Below are 19,665 nucleotides of genomic sequence, written 5' to 3'. Positions count from 1 at the left end.
TGTCTCCAAGGAGAAAGTGCACTGACATGCACTGGTGAGGAACAGAAGTTACCAGGTGCAGCCTTTCCTTACCCCTTTGCAGGAGTCTGGCATCCACCATGTGGATGTTGAAAAGTGGTTTCTAAATTGCTGCATTGCATCCATTATTGCATGTAAAAGTAATTAGGTCATCCTAATTAAAAAAAAAAAAAGTACAGTTTCTGTGTACAAATCCTACAATTTGCTGAGTCCTTCATAAAATCTGGTCCTTGGCTATGTGTTTTGTCTTTCTTAAGAGAAAGCTTGGAGTTACTATTTGTTACATTTCAGCAATATTTATTTATTTTACTAGTCAACACAGGAAAGCTCAGAAGCCTTTATCTGCATTGGATTGCTTTCTTCTCAAGTTAGTAGTATGTTCCTGATGCAAGAAAGCTTTTTAAAGGGAGAGGGTTGTCAGTCATAGATATTTTAGGCATTAGGTAACTGAAGGATGTTTTGCCAATAGACTGTGATTAAAACATCTCCCTTCAAAACAAACAGTCACAGAATTGTGGTTTAGGAAAAGTAACATGTCTTTTACCACTCTGTTTACAAAGATTTTGCTAGTTCCTAATTACAAACCTACAAGCTCTACAAAATCTAGGCAAAATTCTGGACTAGCTTTAGAGAAAAGTAATTTTCCATAGGTCTGATGAAGTGGCTGCTTTTGCTGTATCCTGGCTGTCCATGGTGAGCTTTCCTGCCCTGCCTTAGACTTTTGTCACATTGTTCTGGGTGAAACTGAGAATTGCTGCAATAATTATTAGTTAATATATTATAAAAATGTAGCCAAAATTTAATTCTTGTCATACTCATTCCTTCAGACTGTGGGTGTACTCATAGTCTTTTAATCTCAATGCAGTCAATTGCATGACAATCTGAAGGTATTGTATGGCAGTTTAAAGCCACACTGTGAAACTTGGCTTTCCTTTGCATGCCTGGAAACCAACACCACCCACGTTTGGAGTGCTGAGCAGCTCATTTCAAGTAACAGAGCAAGGCTGATTTGAGTAGCTGTGCCTTTCAGACCAGTCTTCCCTTTTCTGTCTGTCCATTTTCACCATGAACTTCAGCTGCTTCCCCAGGTTACCACTAGGGAAAGAGCATCTCATTTCTTGCCTGTCTATGTTAGACAAGGCAGGTTTCTACCTGGCTTTGTTTCTCATTTACTTAAATTTAAAGAAAAAAAGTCACCACCAAACAAAGAAAAAACCCAAACCAACAGACTTTGATACTATATTAAGTTTCAGAGCAGACTTAGAGGAATCCTTTAAAGATTCATATCTAAATACAGTGCTTTTTTAATCAAAAGCATTTTGAAGTTTGTTTATGTTGTGTATGTTGTTGATAAAAACCCAAAACAAAATCAAGAGAAATAAACCTAAACCAAAAATATCATTATTAATTTTTAAGTGAAAAAGGCCTTATTTCTTGTATATGGTGAAAAGCAGAAGACAGCTGTGAAAATATATAGGCAATTCTTGCTTCTGATTTGCTTCTCGCTTATATTTAGCCATTTTTTACATTCATATTCAAGTGTCTATATACACATAAATTCTATCCTCTTATTTGTTTTTTTTTTTTTTTAGTGTGTGAAAAGTAATGATATTAATTAATTTCAGAAGACTAGATTTCTCATGTCTTTATTCTCTCCTGTTCATTGAATTAATCTAAAGCTTTGAATTTGTCCCTAACTTCTCAGCATAGTTCAGAACTGTAGTGGAACTTCAATTGTACCTAATGCAATAATACCATTCATCTCTGTGTTTTGGTGTTCTGGAGCAGCCTGGGAGCAGGAAAACTCATCAAAACCTAGAGCAGACTTTTAAGTAGAAAAAGGTTACAGCTAAGAACTATCTCAAAGATGAAAGCAAAAATCAGGAATCTTGTTTGCCCCATGCACTAGCTAAGCTCCTTTTCTGAGTACAAGCTCTTAGGCTTGAATCTTTTGGCAGGATTTTGCTGGAAGGTACTTTTTAGTGTTATTTACCTATTTATATTGTTTTACTGCCAGTTGGTAATAGACATTGTAACAAGAGTAGTTTTGCTCTCAGAGTATGTTATTGGTTTGCTTTTCAGCAACTCTCAAACTACAGTATGTTTTTATTTTTTGCTGGATCTGAAGGCAAGTAATGTTTTTTTTTTTTGTTTAGCTGAACACAGCTGAGTGCTCTGAAAAACAGCAGCTATAATAATAGCAGTTATATAACACCTATCAGATTATTTTAACATGTTATTTAGACCCTTCAGCTTTTTTTTATGGGGTTGCAAATACTTTTATCCCCAGTTTATAAATGAGTGATATAAGACTCAGATGAAATTTCTCATGTACAGTTAAACTTATGAGCCAGCATAGCCACAGAGGGAAAGAAAACTGTCTTATTCCCTGAGCTTAACCATTGAATTTAGACTTTGCTCTTTTTCTCAGGTTTGGTCTGTCATGGTCCCAGCAATTCACTTTACAGATATAAATTATTACACAATGGTAGAGTAGTAATCTGGATGGATTAAAGAAGAAGCTGCCCAATGCATAGAGCTAGTTCAGTTTCATATAGCAAACAGCACTGAGCCACTTGCTTTTTTTACTTATTCTCCATTTCTTTCATGGGGAATTCTCTTTTATCCGAAAATATTGTCAGCAGCTTTTTATTTCTTTATTTCAGCCATAAAAATCTCTCGTCTTGTCTGGAGCAGAAAATTTGACAATTTTTACCACAAAGTTTAAATCCATTTTTGGTGTTCTCAAAACAAACTCAATCCTTTAATGTATTTATATCCTTGCTAAGAATAAGCTTTATAAGAAAAGAAACCAGATTTAGATTTTTTTTTTTTTTTTTTTTTTTTTTTGTGGTGGCTCGTCAATTTTTTTTTTGGGTCAAGCACTTCTATAGGAATCAAATATTACATTTTCATGATTTTTTACACAAATATTTCTAAATCAGAAAACAGCAGTGGTATTTAATTTTCAGAGAATTCTGAAAATTTAAGACTAAGACTCTCCTGATTATGATTTTCTAACCCAGAAATTGTTTTTAACATGCAAAAAATATACAAGTGTGAAGGGAAGGAAGGGCGGGGGAAATATTCACAGCACTGAAAAAAATAATAGTAAAAAATAGTTTAACAGTGTTTTCTCAGTTACCTTTTGACCTCTGTGCTTATTTATACCACATTACATGGAAAGAAGAGAGAGGTATGAAGAGTTGAGAGTTTATTTATCTTTGATTTTGATTTTTAATATAGTACCTTGATTTAGGCTATTGTAATGCAAAGCCAGAGGATGTCAGAAAAGCAAAAAAATTAGAAAATCCATTATTTCAGAACTGGGTTAGGAGAAAGAAAATTCTGCCGAGGAGACTGAGATTCATCAGTAGCCTCTGGATCTTGTTCTGACAATGGTTTGCAAATTCCTACATGCAGACCTTACTGAAAGGTAAGGTTCACTGCTTCAACGTAAGATTCCCAGTGTGGTGCTGTTCTAGCCCTCTACGAGACTGGGTCAGAAAGCATCCTAGGAGAGAGAAGGATGTGTGATGGTGAAATTGCTTGTGCTAGCACACTGGAGGGATAAATGTGCATGTCAATAAAGATTTAGGGCTCTGCTTCCCAAGTCGATGCTGGGGAAAGATGATGAATGCATTTCTTGTTAATACAGAAAGGATGTAATTAGGTAGCTGAAGAGAAAGTATATTTGAGCATGTGTTCTGACTTTCAGTACCTGGGCTTCAGTGGTGTACTGAAAATCTGAAAAGGAGTCGGAGAAAAGGTAGCATATGATCAAGGTTTTTATTGTGAGCAGCTTAAGAAGTTTGGTTTTTCAAAGAGAAGGTTAAGAGCTGGCATGATTGCAGTGTGTGAGTGCCTGCACTATTCAGAAGGTATTTGAGGTTTGAGTGACCTTTAACAGAGCAGCAGAACTAGAGTGAGGGGCTTATAATAACTCAGCAAGTATTGCTTCCACAGTCATGTAAATTAACTGGTTTGGAAACTTCTAAATCAAGCTGTTGAGATGGGGTTGTTTCCCCTTAAAATTTAGGCTCTGGCTGACCACAAATTATTGGACTTTGTAATAGGAAGGACTGAACCTTTTCAGTGAATGAAATTATGTCATAAATTTTTCAGGAAATCAGATGTAATGGCTCCCTCTGGCCTAACACAAATCTGTAAATCACTTCAGAAATCACTTTCAGTATTCTGTGTGATTGTGAATACAGGCACACAAAGAGAATCAGCCTCTTTTTCATTTTTCTATGCAAACTCTAAAGGGGGAACATGCAAGAGGGTAGCACACCCAGAGACTCTGCATTATACCATAGGACTGATATAAAAATATAGGAAGGGAAATTTAGCTGCTAGGAGCTGGAGATAGAAAATTGGTCTCTGATGTCCAGGGATCTAGTCCTGCAACTCTGTTAACAGAAATAATGTGGAATTTGCAAAAGCAAAAGTAGCTGAGCCTTAATCTAAAAGGAGAATGAGGAAGTTGAATTTATTATTATTTCTAATATTTCTTTTAAGATATAAAAGTTGTTTCTGGCTCTGGGTGTCCTTTTAGTTGTCTTATACTAAAAATGAAGTAGAAATGTAAACACCAAAGGTGTCTCTTTCCTTTTTTTCTTCAGTACTTACTCTTATTTCAGCAACTCTTCATGGATAGCTGTAGTATCTGTCATTAGCAAGTGAATTACAGCAAGATTTTTGGGGATTTTCAAAATGCTTCCTGGCTGATTACTCTGACCAGTAGTAGTGTGTGAATGTCACAGCTATCACAGCCTCTGTGTTCCTCAGGGAAGTTGGATCTTGCTGCCAAATTGAGGGAACAGATAAACACAGTGAGAAGTTCAATTCAGAGAGAATTTTCTTCAGAGTACAGTGTTATTGTATTTTAGGAATCCTGTGCGAGGGGAGATGCTAGACCCTGTGGTCTGTATTCTTTCTTAGTGGATGCTTGTTTTACTGCACTTGGGGAGACATCTACTCAGCATTTTAAAAAGAAGAAAAAGTAAAATCATGGCCTTTCTGTAACCTGAGTATGGTTGGGCTTGATTTCCCAGAGATCCATATTTCATACTCTGTGCAAATGTGCTATGTGTAAGTACATCGAGAGCCTCCTTAAAAAAAAAAAAAAAAAGTGATTCCAGCAACCCTCAGCTAGACCACAGGACTGCAGTAAAAAAAAAAAACCAACCCAAAACTCTATGTTTTAAATTAATTATTCTTTCTGTTCAGTGAAGTATTTGCACATGTCTCCAAATCAGCTGCTGAGAATCTGACTTACCTCTGTGGTTTGGTTATTGGCTATTTACATTTGCCTGTTTTTTAAGAACCCCCAAAATGTTGTGAAGAGCACAGGGACAGAGGTGTAGGGAGGTAGTGTTTAGAGAGCTGCAGGCTCACACTACAGAAATACATCTCTGGAGACACTGCTACTCAAGGAGAGCTGATGCACAGGGAATATTGATGGCTTTCCTGCATGAAAAGAAAGTTGTTCATATCACAGAGTGATTTATGTTGGAAAAGACCCTGAAGATCATTGTGTTCAGCCGTGAAGGCAGCACTGACAAATTCACAAGTGAACCATATCCCTCAGTGTCAATGTACACATCTTCTAAATACCTCCAGGGATGGAGACGCCACTTCCCTGAGCAATGTTGCAATGCTTTATAACCCTTTCATAAATACATTTCTCCTTGTATCTAGTCTAAGCCTCCCTTTGTACAACTAGAGGGTATTTCCTCTTGTCCTGTCACTTGTTATCTGGGAAAACATAGTGACATTGACCTTGCTACAGCCTTTCAGGTAGAGCTCAATCAGTAGCTGGCAGAAGTGTTCCTGATGCTAAAAAAGCAATAAAATGTATAACAGGATTGTAGTGACTTGAACACTAAATTATGCTTAGAATTAGTCAAATGAGAAATATATTTGTTGCAACAAAAGCAACACAAACGTGGAGAGAACAGATTTTTGCTTTTGGTTTGTCTTGGCCAAGCTTGCCAAGCATTACATCACAATGTTAATGTTTCTGATTTTATGCTGAGCATTTTAAGTATGTGCTTTTGAATACACAGTATGTGTATTCACTTCTGTCACTCTTTCAGTCATTCTAATATGTACAGTTATGGCAGGGGGCTGTGTATTTCTGGCAGAATTTATGATAAGCTTCAGTGTATGATCATTCTCCACAGTGGCAGTGTGCTTGGCTTTCATAACAACTGGAGCTCAGACACACAGGAAGTTTCAGAACGTAATTTACATGTTGCACTGGTAATTTATATATGCCAGCAGGTTTTTTTGGGGGTTTTTTGTGGGGTTGTTTTTTTTTTTTTGGGGTTGTTTTTTTTTTTTTTTCTGGAGGGAAATACTGGATTATATTATCAGTTTGTTCCACAAACATTTTAAAACTTTTCTTTATCAGAGTAAACCAAGATAGTACACTGGAGACCAGTCTCTGTGTTTTCCAGAAGCTGATTAGCCTGCTGGTTAAATGATACTGAGTTACATCTTTTATCCCCACTATCAATATGTTGTTTACAAAAGCTTGTCTAACAGTTAATTCTATATTTGACCTAAGAGTTACCTGATTATAAGAGGTAACAGGACATTCATTGCCAGTCACAATTTTAAACCTTACTCAGGTTTAAGGTAATGCTTCTGTTACTTGCCTCCCCTCAGGATCATTGCAGTTTATTTCTGAGGCTCACAAATTGGTGTTTGTACAGTCTGTTGTATATAAAGAGATCTTTCAAAATAACCAGAACTTCAGTTTCACCAAGTGACTTCTTCCAATGCTTTTTTTTTTTTAATCTTTTTCCTTTGCCTACTTACATGTGTCTTTGTAGTCTGGTTCCTTTCCCTGGAGTCACCAGAAGAATCTATGGTACCATGATACATAGCAGAGCAGGGAGAGTTTCTGGTAGCAAGAATGGTAAGAGAATTCAAGGACTAAATTATTGAATTGCTGATGATAAGGTGAAACATCTTATCTAAAACTGGCTTTGTACCTGAGGACTAAAAGGTGGTAAGTATGATGCAAGTTTTTAAAACCCACTCCGTAGAGTGTGAAAGGGGTTTTTTACCAGGCAAATGAATATGTGCCTCAATAAGAACAGTATAGTAGAATACCTTTGTAAAGATAAATCTTTCTCTACAAGCCTGTTTATAGGGATCAACAAGCGTGTGAATAAGGATGTTTAAATCTACATAGTCTGAATTACCAACAAGATTTTTCACAAAACCACTTGGCAAAGATTTTTAAAGAAAACTAAATTGGCATAAGAAGACTCTTGCATGACAAAAAGATGTTTGGGAGGTAAGTGAGCTGAGGAAATTTGCTATTGGCAAAGTCTCTGAGGTAGACAACAAAAATTGTGAAAGACCTTGATGAGACTGACAAGGCAGAAAATAGTGATTGGTAAAGTTACATCTAGATATTTCTAAAGTGAGGCAGGCAAATGGAAGTAAAAATTCACAAAACTTGACATAGAAAGTAGTGAGCTAGGAATTGGTCATCAAGACTTGGGAGTGGGAGCTCAGGTTTATAATAGTGGTTCCTTGAAAACATCAGCTCAGAGTTCAATACTAATCTACCCAGAGTATTTTATATGGTTCCTGTCCATATCTTCAATATATTTAATTGAATTTGTTGATTTTTTGGTACACTTGAGATGGGCAACAAGAATGTAGAAAGGAATGGAATTGTTTCCATACACAGAATGACTGAGTAGCACACAGATAACTCGTGATGTGGTACAGGTCTTATAAAACTGAATTTTATGAAAGTATATGTAAACAAAAATAATTTCTTGGCACTGAGGATTGTAGGCATTGGAAGTGCATGAAAAGAGTGCAAACTGGTTTATATCAGTTTCAGGAGTAACTATACAAGAGAAAGTCAATGGAATTTATCAAATACACACAAAACACCTGAGTCTGGAAAATTTTTGGTGGAAAAATATGAAAAAAGCAGGAAATACAATGTCTGTGCTGCCCCTGCTCTGTCCTGTATGTTGCTACACTTGTATTTTCTAGGTGCCTTTAAAGTTCTTGTTGCAAATCTCAGTAGGTGTAGAGTATTTCTTAATCCTTGCTATCTTCAATAGTTTGGGTGGTTTTTACAAGACTCATTGCAAAAACGATGGTATCTTCAACTCTCTTGGAAAGACATTTTTAAATTTAACGTTTTATTAAACCAATGGAAGTAGGAGAACAATACTTACAGGTTGTTAAACCTACTTATGGCTACCAGAGCACTATGAATTGCTTTGTTAAGTCCCCCTGCAGCATAAACAGTGTAGTGCAGATTTTTATTTGCATTTGTGGTAGCTGTTAGGTTCTGTTATTATTTTGTTTTATAGACCTGGTTCTTAAATACTGGTGCTCCCCACTGGGCAAACTATACTGCATCATTTCGTAATAAATACCTCAATGAATAATTCTCTGCCTCTTTCCTACTCCCTTCCTCCCTGCATTGAAGAGGATAATTTTGTTTAGGGATCTAAGATCAGTTTACCCTGCAGCATTAATCTTCTAACAGAGAGATACTATTATATTTTTCCAGTGTGCTGTAATCCACCCCAGTTTCTGACATATTTAAAGTGTATTAATTGTTAATGTTGCACTTCTTGAATTCTAATCATGACCAGCTTGCATGCAGGGCTCCAGTTTGGGAAGGATCATTACCCACTCCCCTGGGGATCACAAGTGGTACTTTCTGGAGGCACCATGAGTTGTATTCTTTTTGTGGGTTTATGTTCTTGTGCTGCTGCATCTGTTTGAAGCTGGGACTTGGTGCAGAGTCTGCATTGTGTGGTTGTGAAGTGCCCTGCCTGGCGCTAGCGCTGCGGATCGTTATTGGAGCGCACAGAGGAGTCATTGATCACTGCTTCTTCCCTTTGTGTCTTGTTTTAAACGGGACTGCAGACACTTGTGGGTACTTTTGCTGTTTCTTTTCACCGGTCTCAGACACTCCAAATGTTTGAGGTACTTTTGAACATTACCCTTTTCTTCTAGATTAACTGATTAACATTTAGTATTTAAGTTGAAATGTAAAACATATCTTCCATTTAAGAAAAAAACCTATCTCTTTCCTAATAATACAGCAATATTTTAACATGTATAATAAATTTAACTATATATATTGATTGCCATATCTATTATAAAGTGGATGTTGAAAAAAATTTTAATCTGCATGTATAATTTTGATATATTATATAGGGCAAGGCCGTAAATGGTACAAGTCAGAAGAAGGGGTTCTTTTTGTTGTGTTTAAGCTTTTAGGCTTTGAACTCTCACTATATCCTACAAATAGAATAAACAGGTAACAAGGGCATCTATTTCAGGTTTTTCTTTTTATTTTGTCACAATTCATTGTAACAACAATGCATCATTAAATAATTTAGTAGATGATTCCAGATGAAGTGCTTTTACTTTTGTGTTGTCACATGGTACCCCTGTGGCAATGAAATACAGTATTTAGGGGAAGAAGATAAATATTAAATTACCTCTCTGGAAAATTTGTTACTAATGCCATTTACAAAATCATGCATTTGGTTTAAAATGAATGCAGCAAGAAACATATGTAACCATTGTCCAAAAAAAAAAAAAAAAGTGTTTAATGTTAGGTAATATATTTGGGGAATATCTTCTTAGGTAGATACAATGCAGTAAGTTTTCCTTGAATTTGTTTTGTGTGTGTGTATATATGTGTGCAGAAAATCCTCAGTAGTGCAGGCTTCACTGGAAGCTTAAAATTTGTACTAAGGGAAAATTAAAGTCTTTATCTTCATTTTTAGAAAGTCTAGAAGCAGGTAATTATGTGTTCTCTTGTCCTTTTGCAAGTCAGCTTAGTACCAAATGTGTTTTGTGTATCACCTGGGATTAAACAGCAGGTTTGGTTTCTTCTAATAGTACTGTAAAGGAAAAAAAAAAATCACTGTGGTTGCAAAGCAAGCTTCAGAAAACTCTAACTTTATAAAAAAATCAAATTATTTTCTTCTGAACTAGCTTAAAAACAAAATAAGCACTTATCTTTTGTTGTAAATGTCCTGTTTTTTCTCCTCTCCTCTTCAGAATCTGTTTATCTTAGATAAGGATGAGGGGCCACACATACACAGATGCTCATCGGAATATTTGGGTTGAAAGGGGTTTCAGATGTCATCATGCTGAGAGCACAATCAGTTGTGAGACCAGACCAGATATTTTGCTTTTTCTTTAATTAGAAAATTTTGTTTGAGTATTTTTGCATCAGGAAATTAATTTTAATCTGTATTCATGTCGCATCCAAAAGAATGACATGTTAGGACTGAGGCCTTGCTCCAGTAGCAGTTCTAAACTCTGTTTAAACCAACAGGAGTCCTGACATGTAGCAAAGATGTAATCAGTTCCAAGTTCCTGAAAGTTTCAGTCAGATTTAGGAGTAATATATTCAGATTTTTCCCTTATCTCACGTTTCTTACAGTGTTCAAATATTCTCTGAAGCATGCCAACTTTCCTGGTACAAACATTCCCTTCATGTTCCTCTGAACTTCAGCCTTCCCATGGGCTCTGTCACTCATCAGTTCTGCATGAAAATGCTTGGGGATTGCAACCTCTTTTCCCAGCAAGTGGTATTTGTACCAGAGCCTGCAAAGGACCTCCTTTCACAAAGAGATCTCCAGAAGAGAATATTTTCAAATAATTGCTAATATTTATCACTCAAAGGAAAGCATGTAGAAATAAATGACAGTGACTTGTCAGGGTGCAGAAGTGGCTTTTGCAATATGTCTGTTGGGACAGTGGGTGAAAGGGGTGGGCTTTCATTTGCAATTCAGGTGTGGTAGGGGGCCCTGAAGCCCAGAAGATGTGCAGGATTGGGGAAAGAACTATTTAGTAACCTGGGGACAGCTCCAATTAAGCTGCCTTTTCTTCATCAGCTTTGGCATGCTGCCAATTCCCTAACCTATGTTAAATCTTACTATTATGAGGGTTGGAATCTCATTTATCCTGTTTATCTCAAAAAAAGAAAAGAAAAGAGCTTTCTGCTGGAAGTGTCATTTTTTAAAAAGTTTTTCATCTGTACTCTTTATTGCCCTGAAAATTTGTAAATTGGTTATTGTTTGTTCTCCAGATGGATCCTGTGCAAAAAGCAGTCATAAACCATACATTTGGAGTGTCCATTCCCCCAAAGAAGAAGCAAGTAATTTCCTGTAATGTCTGCCAGCTTCGTTTTAACTCTGATGTGAGTATTGCCAATTTTCTTCCTTAGTTTTTTTTTTTTTAAATTTGGTCCATTAGGTATAATTAATCATAAATCTCTTTCTCCCAAATAACTCATCCCAGCTACATGCATTCTGCTCAGCCTGGTGGGTTTTTTTGTCCACTCAGAAGCAGAAGTCCATAGAGCATGAACTCTTAATTTTCTTACATAGCTCTGGCATGATATCCAATGCCACATCCGTAGGTGAGATCCCATTTGATGGTACAATAACCTTCTACAGGTATTGCAAAAAGAAATGTTTGCCTGAGGTTTTTTCCTTAAAAAAATGAAGTGAAGCAGAAAAGCTTCCCAGTGAGTTCTCCAGGTCATATTTGCTTTTCTTCCAGAAGAAATAGCTTTTTCTTCTTGTTTGGATGTCCTTGCTGATACGACTTTCCATTTTTTAATAAAGGCACTCTTATAAATACTTTCATCTATAATAGATATAATCACATAGTTCTAGCTGCCATTTTGAGTATGACAAATGCAAAGAAACTGCTTCCTGGAGGTTAATTTAAAAAAAAATCATTACAAAAGAGTAATGGTGTTTTAAAATGGTGCAAAAAAGAGGTATTTTTAAAATATATAACCATTTAAAGTTTCTTCTTAAGTAGCTTGAAAATTAACAAAATTCAAGGAAACTGTATCTAAGAAAATTATAACCTTTGACAGTTAAGGAGTATGTATTTATTCTTGGAGACTATTGTTAATGTCATTGAGTTAATAAAAATAAACTCAAATTACTAGATTTTTTTTTTTTTAATCTTTAGGTAAGAATAAATCCTGACATGATGTGTTAATATTATATATTTTTCTGTCAAAATTTTGGCCTCTGAAACAGTTTTCAGGCACCTCCTCCAAAGCCTTTGAGTATTTTGTGCTCCTAGAGGTTTGCAGTAAAGCACCCATACCCATTACCCTGGTTTTCTCTGCTTCTAACATTGCACTTTGAAAACTGTCTTGTGAAGTGTTTTCCCCAATTTGCTTTTCTTGTCTAGGCTGGTAAGGATTTTGAAGCAGTGCTATCTCAGCTTCAAATTGATTTCTAAATCTGTCATCATTTGACAAGCTTATTAAACTTCCTTTGAAGTGGCAATATCTGCTTAGTTAACTCATCTCAAAAGTCGTTATTTTAAATTTAGTTTGCTTGTCTTTCTACTTTAAGGTTAAGATTTAAAGGGGGAAAAAAAATCTTTTCTGCTCTGATACTTAGTCCAGGTGTTTCCTTTTACTGATTAAATCAAGGAACCAATAATATTTCTTAAAATTTTCTTTGCCTTCATGGATCTTGCTTCTGAGGTGGATCTGTCACCTATGAGATGGCTCAGGCTGTCCTCATTCTTCCCTCTCCTCTTGAGGTCAGGGTCCCCCTGATGATGGGATGTGTCCCCAGAGGGGTCACTCACTTTGTCTGTGCTGACATTCAGGTGGACAAACAGCACTTCAGGCAGATAAACTGAATCACAGCTGAGTGACTTGAAACAAAACCACCAAACAAACAAACAAAAAAAGAGCTGAATATGTTATATCATTTTTTACCTCTGACAACCAAGCAATTTTTCCTATTTAGACTTACAAAGTAGAACAGGAAGTGCATGTCATATTCTGCTTTAAATAGTGGCATCACAAAAGCATGGCAAGTTATAGCTACACTTCTTCTGGGCCAGGTGTATTCAATAGGGTGGTGTGATCTTCCTAAATTTGGTAAGCATATTCAGTTATAGTTACTAGAAAATATCACCATCCTTTTGAAATGAATGGTTGTAAGAAAGGATGAAGCATTGTGACTTTGATACTTTACCTGCTGAAGTGCAGCACCTTACTTTCTACAGCAATTTAGTTTACCAGGCCATCCACAAACAATAGAGAAATTTGATTTTGGAAAGTGCTATGGTTACAGCAATATTACAAATACCAGAAGATACTTAAATATCAATCTAATTTCACAATTGTTTCTTAACCTCAACATCCAGGAATATTGGGAGAATGAGTTTTCATAGTGTAGTACTTCTATTTTAAAAGCTTTCTAGTCTTCCATTGTGTTATTTAGCTTCTCCTGAGAAGCTGTACATAAGATTCTAAATTTTTCTTCAGGTTCAGTCATTTAATCTTAAGAATTATTTATATGAGCATATGCTGCATCTTTTTTTTCTGAGAGTGAGATCCTATCTTATTTGGATGTTATTTTTGCCTATCCAAATAGACACTCCCCCCCATAATCTGCATTGTAATTGTTTCATTGAGGTAATGGTAATGGGGTTTCAACCAAGCTCTCCATCTTAGCTTGTTGAAACTCCTGCACAGAAATAAAAATCTGGACTCTGTATTTTTCCCTTTGGACCAAAAAGAATGTGAAATTATGCTCAGGGCATAAAATAATCTTTACAATCTATCCTTTCTTTGCTTCTTTTGGGAAGAAGGGAATCATATAACTGTGAACCTTGTAACTGCTGAATCTTTCAGGAAATCAGTTCCACCATGACATGCTTTTGAGTAGCATCAAACTCTGTTAATCTGCATTAAGACTTCATTGCACATTGCAGAATGAGATTAGTAGTGCAGTCACTCCACACTTGCAGTTTCTTCTGGCTCTACAAGGCTGACATACTTCTTGTTGTTGATAGGCATTCTATTCCTTTGAACTTTCTCTGACCTAAATTATGCAACTAAATGAAATAAAAATGTCAAAACTGAACTATGAAGAGTCTTTTTTTGTTTTGTTTGGGTTTTTTTAAATTTTATTCTCCTAAATGAATTTCATTAGTATGGCGTTTGAGGATGCTGGCTTCATTCTGGTGGTGTTTTATCAATTGCATAAGAAACACAGACAGTGGTTATTCATCTGTGAGAAGAAAATTGGTTTCCTTGCCTTCAGTCTTTTCCTTGTGCTATGGACACTCACTGGTCTAAATCAATAGACCAAAGCAAAAAAAAAAAAAAAAATCAAATTAGTCAATTTGTAGTTGTCAAACCTCACACTAAATTAATAGAGTGAATTGCAAAGGTTTGGGTTTCTTTTACTTATGTGTCTGCACATAGCTTTGGTGAGAGTGTTCTGGCACACATTTAGCTTTGGTGAGAGTGTTCTGGCATCAGATTCAGAGGCAGGGATCTGCAGCTACTTGGAGGAAAAGAAAGATAGGGATGGAAGGAAATTTTAAATTTTAAATATTTAAAAATAGGTTTTCTTGAATGTGGGATTGTGCGTGTTGAAGTGATGGCTTCTTTATTTTCAAAAATAAAGTCCATAGAATGATTTTTCTTCTGCCATATAATTTGAATAGTATTTTCTAACTGAACTCTTCAGGATCTCCCAGTCTTCGATTTTTAAAAGTACAACATGAAGAAAACTTCTGTGTACAGATTCTTAATTTTATCTAGTCTTCACTTGATATGTCTGTCCTCTTCCAAAAAAAGAAATCATAGTATTTGACTCATACTTACAGACATTCACCATCATACTCCACCTGTCCTTTTTTAATATTTCTAGCTGCATTTTGGTCAAATTTGAAGTTGTTTATTTCTGCTAATAAATTTTGCTACAAGTAGTTTGGACATCCCTTCCAATCTCTGTCAACTCCAGGATAAACTGTAGTATGGAAAAGATGATCGAAAGTCTCATAAAACAGAAAAAATATAAGGTCATCTCTGAAGTAACAGCAAACTGAACTTGTCTTAATAGCCTGAACTTTGTAGTCCTTCAGGAGAATTATATCTGTAAAAGTAATATCAGCATTACAGCAATGATAGCTGAGGTTGCCTTCAACAACATTTTTTTGCATGATCTCCTTAAGATACCGCAGCTGGAACTGAGTGGGATTAGGTGCCTAAATTTAAGTGTCTTGCTGCTGGAATATCTGAGGTGCCTGGGACATCCACAGCAGGCTGACAAAGGATACCTGAGGACATGCCAAATTATATGGGATGCCTGCCTCTAGAATAGAACCCCCACTCATTCAGTGTGCCTTCTGGTTTACTTTTCATTCTTCTTATTTTAATTTTCTTTCTTTTATTTTGAAGAGGGGAGAGAGAGAGAAGCAGGATGCAGCAAGGAGAAAAAGCATAAAAATGTAGGAATAGAGGAAGTGAAATGAGCAAAAAATGTGAGGAGGGTATAGAGGAAAGGTCTCTTTCCTAAACTTGCTTTTAATGGTGATAGATAGCAGGAGTCAAGTACAGTTGAAATAGTTCAGAAATCTCATTTTAGGAAAGATAGTGTTATGAGGATTGATATTGATGATGTTGATTTAATAGTATTGTCAATGAGATACTTACTCTAGTATGCATAAACTTCATTCTGCTATACAGAGGAACACACTCTTTTTGAAAATAGTTAAAAGAAAAAAAGGAAAAAAGCAATATTATCTCTTACCAGTTGCAATTGGATGTGCTTCAATGTTTTGGAATAAACACAGGTATTTCCATCTTTGCATCAAATTATCTGTAAACACCATGTGATGACATAGCATGTGCTCCAGTGCAGCAATGACTAATATGTCAATGAAGTTCAAGCTATGGTGTTGTGTTATAATCCAGCTCAGAAAAAAGGAGAAATACTCAGTTACATTTACTACCATGGGAGGCCAGGCAGTAGAAGAGGAAGAATCCTCTCCATGGAACAGATTGTGATTGTGAGTCAGATTTTACACTACGTGTATTCCACCAAGAGGAAGCAAGACATGCTGTGAAAGATCTAGCTTAACCTTTGAAGAAATACTTTGTTTTTTCATTTTAAGAATTTAGGTTTAATTACATAGGTTTGTATGGTGATAATAATTTTATATACTACAGACATTCTAGCAAAACCAAAAATCATCTTGAGTGAATGTTCTGGTTCTGCCCTGGACAGGGCTAATTTTTTGCAGTGGCTGAGAGAGGCATGGCCAGGGGCCTGGAGACTGTTCTACATCACCTCCCATCCTTGCTGGGAGCTCTCTTTAAGAAGGGGTTCCCTCCACTCAGGGAAATGTGGCAGATGGAGCAGTCCCCTGTTATTTATTGTTGGGAGCTTCTTTTACTTATACCTTTTGTTATTAATATTGTTGCTCTTACTGCTCATCATCTTATTTCATGGCTGTTTCCATTAAATTATTCTTGTATCAACCCAGGACCTTCTCCTTTTGTGCTTCCATTTGGGGGGAGGAAGGAAAGTGACACCTGATTTTAGCTGTGGTGCTGAATTGGGGAATACCATTCCTGAACCACAACAGTAAGTTTACTGAATTCATATGGTACCAGTAGGAGGGTCCAGTAGCAAGAGGGCAAGGGGAAACTGGCTCTTTTTAATCCCATATAGGCTCCTTCTCTGCTCATTCTTCCTCATTCCTTCTGGCCAGCAGATGAATCTGCAGCAATTTCCTCAACTGGTGTGTGGCAATAAGTCTCCAGCAGCTGTGGAGCTTTGGCCCCAAGGTGTCTATTCTGTTGTGGCATCTGATAGTGTAGCTTACAGCCATAAGAGAAAAGGAAGTTGTAGTTGGAAGGCTATTTGTTTGGTTTCTGCAGAATTGCTCTTTCCTCCTTATCTGAATTGTTACCTTGTGTTTCTCTTCTCCCTCATTATTTTTATTTTACTGTTTAGTCTTAAAGTTGTTGGGATTGTTTAGCCTGGAGAAAAGGAAGCTCAGGGGTTACCTTATCACTTTCTATGCCTACATGAAAGAAGGTTGTAATAAGGTGGGTGTCAGTCTCTTCTCCAGGAAACAAGTGACAGGATGAGAAAAAACTGCTTCAAGTTGGCTCAGGGAAGGCTCAGATGGGCTGTTAGGAGAAATTTATTCACCAAAATGAAGTTGTCAAACATTGGAACAGACTGTCCAGGAAAGTGGTGCAGTCACCATCCCATGGAGGTATTTAAAGGATGTGTAGGGACATGTTTTAGTGGTGAACATGGCAGTGCTGAGTTAACATTTGCACTTGCTCTCAAAGGCCCTTTCCAGCCCAAAGGATTCTGTGATGGTCCACTGAGTTTTAGGTGCTTAGGCACTATAAATAATGCCAGTACTAATCTAATCCCTTTTTCCAGCAGCCAGGCTTCTCTATATCCAAACTTCCATGATGCCTGGAGTCCACGTGCTATTTTTCTGATTTCTGTTTGGTGGTGTCCTTTTTTGTAAACAGATTTTGTCATCTGTTGATTGTGTCTAAAATAGGTGAAAATGTCTGCTTCCTTCTGCACACTTTGTTTCTTATAGAAATATCTTTAGCTGTGGTACAGCCTGGTAGGCACTGTCCTGTTATTGAAAATAAATTTGTGTCTGCACAGTGTGTTGCTGTGTTGGTAATGATTGCAACTCAGCCCTGGTTTTTGGTGTCACCTCAAAAATCAAGAGGAGATTGAAAAACCAGGATTAAACACCTTGAGGCAAATCAGAAAAGCAGATGTAACAATTTGGCATTAAGAGACAATGAAGGTCATCTTATTGTTGAATGCATTTAAAGCTAATAAAGATGATGTGATTATAGTGTTCATCTTTTTAAAAAGCCAGAAGGCAAATTTTTTAAGTTTAGGCAAACATTAGCAAAAGTTGACTTTGCAGATTTAAATAAATCATTCATGCTGTCAAAAGGATAACAAAATAATCAATAGCATCACATAAAAATGTACAGAACTGTCATTGTCTTCTGTCAAACATTTTACATTTTTCTTATTTATAGGACTATATTGATTCTTTGGGTATGGAGGGTAGTGAAGCAGATAGGAGGTAATTAAAAGCATAAATCTCAGGAACTTGTGGAGGTAATTTTGTGTTTTGTAGACAGAACTGACAAAATGATGAAAGTTGTTACCTCCAATGTGACAGAAATACCACATGATTATAGGGTACAGGGTTATAACATGATGGAAGTTCTGTTCAAATAACAGCTATTTAATGGAGCTTTTAACTAAGTTTGGTAAAGTATTTTAGATATGAGTTGACTTTTTATGACATGGCTGATATTCTCACAGCTTTCTATGTGAGAAATTATTATGTGTTCTTTTCAATAATAATCTACCTTACTGTTTTGAGAAATTAGGTTTTAGAAATCTGTAAGGATGGAATCAAAAACTAATGTATAGCTTTGGTGTAAAAAATGTATGAACATGCCAGGTTTGCAGATTTCTTCAATTACATCTATTATTAATAACAAATGAGATAAAAATCTATTTTTCAACACTGCTTCCTAATTTATCATGTAATTTTTATTAGTTACGATTCTAGTCTAAATTCTTCATAATTTATATGCTCAAATAAATGTGCGTACTCTTACAGAATGGTTCTAACAGATAAACTAAGTGAACAAACATTTTGTAAACATCTTGCTATTAGGAGACCTTTCTAGTTTAGGATCTGCTGTGAATTGAAATAACAGTTTGTAATAAACAAATACCTCTCTGCTCCCATCTTGCACAGTTAGTTTCCTTCTCCACCAGGACCACTGCCATTGTAATCAACTTGATGAGTAAAAGTGGGCGGGAACACAGGTGTTGAGAGGTTCTTTCTACAATATAAATTAGGACTATATTTGAGACATACTTGGGTTTTTTAGCTTGAATTTATGTAATTTTTTTTTGTGATATGCAGAAAAAATTCATCTTTATAAGTACTCCATAACAGATTGGAAATTTTCAGGATTATTATGCATCTGTTCAGTCTTTCAGTTGTTTCATTTTCTGTGGTTGAACTATTACTGGCAGAGGCTTTTGTGGTTTTTTTCAACAAAATATTTTTCATTAGAGATTACCAATTGCATCAACACCAAATGAACACAGGATTTGAGATAGAATCACTGAAGGTGGAAAACACCTCAGATAATCAAGTCCAGCCGCCACCATGTTCACCACTAAACCATATCCCCGAGTGCCACACCCAGGTGGTTTTTGAACAGTTTCAGAGATAGTGACTGCACCACTTCACTGGGCAGCCCGTTAGAGTTAGAACTGGTGTTGAGAGTATTTCCCATCCAGGGTGGAATTCCTGCTTTAAGAAGGTGCAGTATAAACGAGAAAAAATAGGAGCTGTGAGCCACCTTTTTCAGTTCCATTTAGTTGCAGCACTCGCCTAATATTGTGCAGCTCAAGGCATGAACCAGCATTTCCCACATGGATGCTTCAGAGTCTCCCTTTTTTCCTGCATGTCTCCTTCTTTCTGTTCATGCAGATGCATACCTACATATATTTAATTGTATATGTTAATTGCCAGACTGGATGATGGGGTAGCAGATTCAAGAGTTGTTGGTACAATTGTCTTATTTCCATGAAGACCTAATGAAGGGCTACTTCAGCAGCTCTTGAGTAAACCTGTAAAAACTCTTGATCTCACACACACACACTGCACCTTTAGACTTACTCAAGCCTTTCATCAGGTTAATGTTTCTTTGTGTAGCAATAAATTCAGTTAATTAGTCATTCACATCGCAAGTAGATTCTA

At 36.3% G+C, this 19,665-nt stretch overlaps 1 protein-coding gene across 15 annotated transcripts in view; it reads left to right on the top strand.

Annotated features, from left to right (window-relative positions):
* ZNF385B (zinc finger protein 385B) overlaps positions 1–19,665 on the top strand; it is a 155,908-nt gene that overhangs the window by 107,862 nt on the left and 28,381 nt on the right. For 14 of the 15 annotated variants that reach the window (XM_021552492.3, XM_031505402.2, XM_021552494.3 and 11 more), the window contains one exon: positions 11,126–11,236. The exons of the other annotated variant lie outside the window; for it this stretch is intronic. In XM_021552492.3, the coding sequence (XP_021408167.1) occupies positions 11,126–11,236 (111 nt within the window). The remainder of the gene's footprint in view (positions 1–11,125; positions 11,237–19,665) is intronic. 15 annotated transcript variants of the gene reach the window in all.

This window comes from Lonchura striata, chromosome 8 (genome assembly GCF_046129695.1).
Source record: "Lonchura striata isolate bLonStr1 chromosome 8, bLonStr1.mat, whole genome shotgun sequence".
Lineage (NCBI taxonomy): Eukaryota > Metazoa > Chordata > Aves > Passeriformes > Estrildidae > Lonchura > Lonchura striata.
This window is presented reverse-complemented; position numbering and strand designations above follow the sequence as displayed.